This window comes from Colias philodice, chromosome 5 (genome assembly GCF_061535455.1).
Source record: "Colias philodice isolate Cphi_HAF_F1 chromosome 5, ilColPhil1 Martin Lab GWU primary, whole genome shotgun sequence".
NCBI lineage: Eukaryota > Metazoa > Arthropoda > Insecta > Lepidoptera > Pieridae > Colias > Colias philodice.
The window spans coordinates 10,929,782-10,938,552 of record NC_143090.1 but is presented as its reverse complement, the minus strand read 5'-3'; the positions used below and the strand labels follow the sequence as shown (position 1 = coordinate 10,938,552).

At 31.9% G+C, this 8,771-nt stretch overlaps 1 protein-coding gene across 1 annotated transcript; it reads left to right on the top strand.

The window, feature by feature from the left end:
• The first annotated feature begins 5,298 nt into the window (after window positions 1–5,298).
• LOC149488637 (trypsin beta-like) lies at window positions 5,299–7,984 on the top strand. The gene is made up of 5 exons (XM_089695266.1): window positions 5,299–5,365; window positions 6,063–6,204; window positions 6,719–6,965; window positions 7,251–7,424; window positions 7,808–7,984. Exons 1-5 carry the CDS (start codon window positions 5,299–5,301, stop codon window positions 7,955–7,957), a joined length of 780 nt encoding a protein of 259 aa, XP_089551392.1. The 3' UTR covers window positions 7,958–7,984.
• The last annotated feature ends 787 nt before the right edge of the window (window positions 7,985–8,771 follow it).

Below are 8,771 nucleotides of genomic sequence, written 5' to 3'. Positions count from 1 at the left end.
ATTCTTTCAGTTTTATGTGTCTAAGGGACACACCGCTAGTTGTGTGCTTCTAAATAAGCTAGGTATAAACGAGGAATTTGTTTGATAATGCTGTTGTTTGTAATGAATATTCCGTAGTATTTTTTATTATTCGCTATTGATAAAACTAGCCAATACTTGCGTACATAATGCCTTATTGTAGATCATAAATTTGTGTATTAGTAAAATATTAATAGCTCTAATCGTATTATCGCAGTATCTTTTAAAACAAAATGCCTCTTTAAAAATTGTTTCATATTTTTTTGTTCAGCCATAATTAAACGCAAAACAATTAAACATCCTCATGAAAACAAACTAATTATATTAAAGAAAAACCCTTCTAAATATACATAATTCACGCACAGCCACAATTTTCATAATAAAGGCGTCAGCAGTAAAATTGCAGAACAAAATGTTTGACTTCACAAACACGATAACGAAATCGCTTTATTTTCCCTGAGAAATTATACAACGAATTTATTAATTAAACCAACTCCGTGAGACTGTGGTGCTCAAACATTTCATCTATATAATATACTAGCGGTCCGCCCCGGCTTCGCCCGTGGTACATACTTCGCAATAAAAGGTACCCTATGTTCTTTCTCAGGGTCTAAAGATTGTCTGTGCCAAATTTCATCAAAATCGGTCCAGTAGTTTATGCGTGAAAACCATACATACATACATACGTATACATACAGAATTACAAACCTTTCCTCTTTATAATATTAGTATAGATAAAAATGAAACCCGTTTCGCGTAGTAACGGCATCACGCGTGAACGGGTGGACCAATTTCGATATTTTTTTTAATTATATTCCTTGAAGTACGAGGATGGTTCGTATGTAGAGAAAACGTAAATACCTACCACGGGCGAAGCCGGGGCGGACCGGTAGTAGTTTATATTAATCAGAAAACAGACAGAAAACAGAAGGAAAAGATCTCTTGTCCCTAAAGGACATGTACAAGTATTTATTTATAAACTTTATTGTATAAAATAAATAAAAAAATATAAAGAAAAGCAGGATGTTGATGCAAAAGGCCTTATAGTTAAGAAGCAATTTCTTCCAAGGAACCAGCGCAATGAATACATGCATATCAGTGAAGTAACTTTCGCTTGTCATTGGCACGTAGTTTTTTCTTATAAGTACATATAATTTGATAAAGAACTGCCGTAGGTTATGATATTATGTTAATAAAAAAGGGGAATTCCCATTCTTCATACAAAAAAAAGGTCGGAGTTGTACGAAACCTACATTTACAAATAAGTATTTATATTGGTTATCTTTGAGATAAAAATATACTCAAGTGAAGGCTACTGATTTGTGCCGATAAAATATTTGTCTTCATAACTAGATTTACTTATTGATCGATAAAGTGTTGGAATGTAAATACACAGATAAGTATCTCTTATAAGTGATTTATATTTTAGATTATCTAGCGTCCTCCTGCTGATCTTTGATAGGAACATAAAAATGATAAGTCAATAATTCAGATGAAAATTTAAAAGGTATTATTCAAAATACATAAGAAGTGATACGACAAAGTATTGTTATAGGTTTTTATTTTAGTTAGAAATTTAATAATTTCCACAAATTCTCAGAACAGATAAATGTTTTCTTTTAGAAAATTAAAGACTTTTTCACGGATTTTAAACACAACTTATATTACCTTTTTATTTCTACCTCAATATAAAATCGCACACGAATAAAAGACAAGAAGATAAATAAATAAATTTCGTTCTAAAACTTTGAGAACCGCGGTAGCATCGTATTGTGTGGTTGAGGAGAGATCGAGAAACGATCGCAGCCAAGTGTAAATGGGCCTGACACTGTATTCCGCGAAATTCGCGAAATTAATATGCCTTAATTAATTTGCAAAGTTTGACAAGATGTTGCGTGGAAAGCATAAACAGGTATCAATGCTGAATAATTAGTAGACCAATGTTTTTAATTGTCACACTTTGTTATAATTTTGAAAGGATCTATTGTAGATGACTACCAATTGCAAAAATAAAATCCTCCGTTACTTTATGTCGAGACTATATAGTCTATATCCATACTAATATTATAAATGCGAAAGTAATTTTGTCTGTCCGTCTGTTACTCAATCACGCCTTAACTACTGAACCAATTTGCATGAAATTTGTTATAGAGATATTTTATACCCGAGAAAGGACATAGGATAGGTTTTATCCCGGAAATCCTACGGGAACGGGTTTTTCTTTGAAAACGCGGGCGAAGCCGCGGGCGGAAAGCTAGTAGTATATAAAACATATATTTTGGACTATAATATTGGACTATATTATGTCGAGACTTCAAAATTGTATCTACAAAACTATCAAAAAAATATGCATTGATCGCTTGCAGTTTTTAGATTCAGACTATTTTTCATTACATCCAACCAAGGAGCAAAACTTTTAAGAACCTAGCATCTAGTAATTATAATCCTAATGTACTAATCACTATATAATAGAAGTAGGATCATGCTTGTATCGTCAAGAAATATTTACATAACAAATCTTAACCTCTACCTCAAAGCTTCAAGTTTGCATTATTCAAAAATTTCATTAACTCGCCGGCTAACGCAGGAATTTTTCGCGAAACATTAAAGTCAATTTATAACCAAATTCAGTGCGCATTTAGAGACATAACAACAAATGCAAGATGCCTCTAATGTACGCAGCGAGTTAAGAATACATTACTCAGTCCGCTCAATCGACTCGAAATGGGTTAAGGCGTTTCATACGTACGGCTGTCGGTCGCGTTTTATTTCTAACAGCTTATATCCCTAGAAAATATTTGAAGATTGAAAATGTTAACAAAATGTTTTAGTACCGAGTGTGCATGTTTCATTTTCACATAAATGTAATCTAATAGAAAAAACTATTCATGATGATTGTTCCTTTAACTTCTCAAAAAGCATAGTTACATAAGTAAAATTTCATCTTATTTTTCCGTAGGCTGTCTCTTTCTTTAGATATCTAAAATAGCAAAGTATTACTTCAAATATTCATCGCTCTATGCTGCCTAATCTCCCGCCCATAAAAACCGCCGTTCCTCTGAAGCACCCGTAAAAGGCAAGCACTTAATGGGGTAATTTAATTTTCTCACAACAGAAGGCAATAGCTGACTTTGCCAAGTCGGACCAGATAAAACCATTGTACCTTCGCATCTCTTTAAATACTAATTCTTACAATACATTTTTATATCTCATTTTATGTGTATCTGGATAGCTTAAGCCTCGATACAGTGTGTGCCAAATGCGATTTTTATTTATTTATACTGTACTGTCGTAACATTTTGGCAGTTAGTTTTAAATACACAGATTAAGGGAAACAAATCTGGTTTATTATACGAGTGTATTTTATAGTATAGGAAGAAAACATAAGTACGTAAACTTTCATATTGATTATTATCAATATGAAAGATTATGATCCACGATGTATAAAATTTTGATGTTCCAATGCCGCGGGCGGAAGCTAGTTTACTTTAAAACGTTTCAGAGTGATGAAGTTAACGCAAAGAACATTGCGAGACTGAAAGGATTTATTACGTAAAGTCAGAACCACAGTTTGTACGAAGCCACACATCGTCCTATCATATTCAAGTTTTAATTAAATGAACTAAACAGAACGAATTTAGTAAAAACAAGATCAAGTCCTGTTTGGTTCAGAAATACATAAATTGTATGTACTTCTAGATTAGGACCCAACATTAGAGTGACGTAGATAGATACATAATTTTTTTAGTAGTCCATTTGTTAAATACTAATTTAACTCGCTAAAAATATTTATCTCGATAAAAACTTACCTGAAAATAGAATTTTACCAGTTCATAGTACAACATTTATATTGCTAAAATATTTCAGGCATTTAAATAACATCAACTTTGGAGCAAAACTATTACAGCCAAAACTGCCCGTTGGAATACCAGGAATTCAGAGATTGTTGGTCAACTATATTCCGCATAGAAAACTGTAACAAACACTACTAATGAATATACAAGCTATTTATTCTGCAACTGAAACTTTCACAAATTCTGAGTCTAGGCACGTCCATAGCGAATTTACGGTCGATTCAACCGATACTCGATTATAAGGCATTGATCTTTTTTAAATTTCACAATTTATTCGCATTCGGACGCTCTCTCGAGTGGAAAGAGAAATAATTTTGTGATTAGACGCGTTCGGAATGAATAATTCGAGGGGTTTATAATTGTAACTTGTCTTCAAATTCGGGAATGTGACGGGCGTAATAAAGAGGGCTTTTTCGCAATGCAGTCGGGGTCTTTATTGGTGTTACTTTCAGCTAGGAATTCGTACATTTTTGTCATCTAGCTTATTTCTATTTTTGTTCGTTTTAACGTACGTACGTAAGTAATGTAATTGTAGTTAAAAAGTTAAATATTTCAAGAAATATAATTTTCGTGAAGGTATCGTTGAAATATTTTGAGCTAGACGTAGAAAATGTAAGAAAAGAGCAGAGAGCAAGAATCTCATATGAATATTTTTCAGTACACATTTCTCGCTGATTTGATAATCTTCGAAGTAGGTTAAAGAGAGGAAAGGACCCAAATGAAGTTCAGTTCTAATAACCATTACCTATGTATATGGTAAATTGAAAAAATCTCATATAAGTAATAAAATATAATAAGCGAGCAGAAGTCCCGTATTGATTGGCAAAATCTCATTTCCTTTGGATACATTTTATGTCTTTACGGGTCCTGGCTTCGAACAATTGAAATGTATCGGTTGAAGCTATATAATATTTTTTTTGTATGGAAAGAAATACTTTGATTAATAGTATCTGGGTAATAGTTTCGGATCGGAATTGCTTGCGGATTATTCTAGAACAAGAATATTTTGACCGACTTTATGTAAAGAGGATTATGAAGGAGAAATGTTTGAAATCTTTTTTGGTAATGGAATTGACCTATCTGTTGGTCTGTGAATTCATTACACAAAGGGCTCAGCAATTTCAGATGGGTATGAACGAAAATAATATTTATAAGTTAATTGTAATAAGTTTATTTAAATTGAAATTAAAATTTAATTCCAGGTTGTCTAAACAAAAAGATATTTTACTATGAATTTATATGAAATTTTTTAAAATATAATTCCTCAATCTTATCATGTTTAGTAAATTGTAACAATAATTTTTATGTTTACTTACGTACTAGAATTCCAGTTGCATTCCTCTATTAAAATATTTTGTATAAATATCGATTATTGAAATTAGTATTTCATATTGTTTTTATACTAATAGATGATTAGTACATAACAATGTTATTTAAAACGTTATTTATCGTTTTACTGTATAATTACATAAATGCAGAAGAGCCTGGGTTACGTAAGTTTTTTCAAAACTTAAAAATAATTATATCTTGTACCATTTGATCTTTTCTTTTATTCAGCCTGTTTTCCCTCGGATTGGCCAACTATCTACAATAAAATATCTATTTGCTAAATTTAAATAATTGTTTTTTTAAATTTGAATTTGTTGATCGTTTTTAGCTTGGCCTATTTACAAGTAAAAAAAAATGTTAACCGAACTTTTAGATTCTTTGAATTGTTAAGACCTAGTTGCAAAGTTATATTGCGTGATTATCGAAGGCTCTTCTTGAAGTTGGACTTCAAGTTTCATGAATACGTCTAGACTCTTATCTACTTTTAGATAGACTTTAGATAATCGTCGGATACAATTTTTCATTCAAACAAATGATAAAATAATAACGATATAATTACTAATTGCTCCCTAAATATACTAGTTTATTCAAAATCGTATTTTCTTTCGTATTACAGAAATTTCAAGCTGAAGAGTGTCTCTAACTTTTTAGAAATCAATATCAATTATTTCGATACAATAATTTTTATCTCGTATTTCACTTTTAAATCTGAACATAGTTTAGAAAAGCATTTTTACTACTATTCAATCTGTTTTTATTTTTTTCGTCTTTATAGAGATTTTTGATTCCATTACTCTTTGGTCCTTCAAATATTTTTCGATTTTATTCGTCTTTTAATTCTTAACAAAATTTTACTTTAAGCGGACATTCTGCCTCGTATTTTATATGGAGAGGAGGTCAGAATAGAAGATCATCCATATTTCGCTGGTTTGATAAACTGTGGAGCTGCCATCATTTCGGACAGATATCTGCTGACTGCTGGCCATTGTGTTGCTCAACCCTGGTATGTTCTAGTTACTTTATTGTTTATTTGAATTATAAAATATTTTCTTTTCATTTCGCACCTTATGTTCACTGGCTCTTAATCCTGTGGTCTGCCATATCTGCTATTATACTATGTTTATTTATTTATTATTTATTTAACTCTTTAATAGTTGTACAGATAGGTAACCTTAAAACTACTTATAGATAGAACAGAGTACAACTATTTTGGCGGCCTTATCACTTAATAGTGATCTCTTCCAGGCAACCACGGTAAAAGGTAAACAAGCAAAATGATCACTATTGGCGGGACGAGAACAGAAAAAAGAATAATTATTAACAGCAAGAAAACAAAAAATAATATATATCCACCTAAAATAATACATATCCATATACTATATCATATACATACATAGAACATACATGTTTAAATGAATTTAAGCTACTTGAGTATCGAGAAAGGTGTAGAGTAAGAACAGTCATTATTATTTATTTATATTAATTTTAACTAGAGTTATATTAAAACCAATTTTTAGGATAATGCATTTTGCCACCTATGCATACGTGGGTGGAGAAACGATCCAGAACAGCCAGATGGTTTACTACGACAAAGTGATACTTCACGAAAACTATCATCTTATTCAAGGGATCCCTTTCAATGATATTGCTGTGATACGACTAGCACGGCCCTTGAAGTTCTCCAGCAAAATTCAGCCCTTAAAATTGCCGAGACAAGACTCTACGAAGTCCTTCTTGACGTTCGTTGGCAGGGGTAATGGGGAGGTAAATGTGATAATTTACTGCCAATGTTACTGCGCTTTTATATTCGGTTAAAAGTGATCAAATCAGTCTTTATAAGCTTGTTGGTTTACAAACAGCAATCCTTAAGTCACGACTGCTGTTTACCTTTTTATGGTATAAAATTAATACATAGGTAAATCATTCATCGCCATAAGTTGGAAAGAAGCAAATATCTAACGCCCTAGATACTATGTGTCCACATATCCTATAAATTGCAGTTTCTATAGACATAACTGAATTTTTATATACCTACATGATTTCTTTCAGGACGGTCAAGCAACAAAACAATTATTAAAGATGGATGTACAGAGACTGTCTCCATCAGAGTGCATTTCACTTGTGCCTCCACAGTACAGTCACTACATATATCAATTCAAGGACATATTGTCGAAAATCAACGTTTGTGCCAAGAGAACTAATAACATGCCTGGTATATGCAGTGTAAGTAAATAATAAATATAAATAGACAATTATTTTATTAAACATAAATATTTTTTGAATAATAATTAATTATCGTAATGTGCACGACAACTTTAACAGTGTTATCAAAAATGTGAATATGAGCCAGAAATTCCTTCCTTTGATAAGTCAAGATCTTCTTAGTTCTTACTTCCACTTCTTTCCAAGGTTTACTTTGAAATGAATTTTATTGTTCTACCTTTAACTACTTTCAGTACTAATGTTTCAAATACAAAACACAAATCTATTACTATTTCTCAAATTTTATTATCACCGTTTAAATCCCGTTTATCGAAATAATTTCTATGGGGTGCCACTAGGCACCTTAGGTCCTCTATTATTAATAATTCATGACTTTCTTTCAGGGTGATTCTGGCAGCCCCTTAACTGATGGTAACGTGGTGGTCGGATTGGCTTCATACGGTGGTGAAAATTGTCATGCAAACCGTTTAGGGTTCTACGTCAATGTAGCGTATTACGCTGACTGGGTTAGAAAAGTTACCGGTTTGCAGTAAAACTACATGGAAAGAATGAAAAGACAGTCGAGTACAATTTTATAGTGATTTTTAAAATAATAAACATTTGAAGCATATTTGTGATTTTTATTTTATGTAGACACTATTTTATTAATGCCACTGTAACTTATTTAAGCATATTTTTTTTAATAAATGAATAAAATAAACATTCAACAGGATTTTATATAGGAATTAAAATACTAACAAAATAATGGGACAAGTTTAAATGAATTTGAAACTTTATATCGCCCTTTATCGCTTGACGCCAAATACTAGTTTAATGTTAAACAAAATGAAACACATTGTTGTATTCTGAGTATAGTTTTAATGATGTTTTAAAATTACAAATTCAGCCTGTTAGAAGTATCCTTTATTAACTAAAGGTTTTGGTGTACCACAAGGATATACCTTTTGTCCTGTGCTGTGTGTGCCTTTTTTTTATAGTGGAGAATGCATTTAGGCATACCCAGGGCACTCGGGGAAAGACTCCACTGTGTTCCGCCGTGCCGCTTTATTGACGGGGCCGCGGGTATTCGGTAGAACCGCGTCCGCAGACCCGTCAGCGTGCTGTGTGTGCCTGTGTTAGAAAGAGATGAGCCGGGAATAATATGATGAACGCCGCGGCCGTGGGGTTCTATTTAAAATGTTAATGTATTTACTATAAAATGACTGCTTATTTATAAAATGCTGGTTTACATTAAAACTTAATCTATGATGTGATTATTGAGAATTGAAAAAAAAAATATAATAAGTAATTAAAGCATTTATGTGTTTCATCCTTTCTGTAGAAGTATTATAATATACCTGTTTGTTA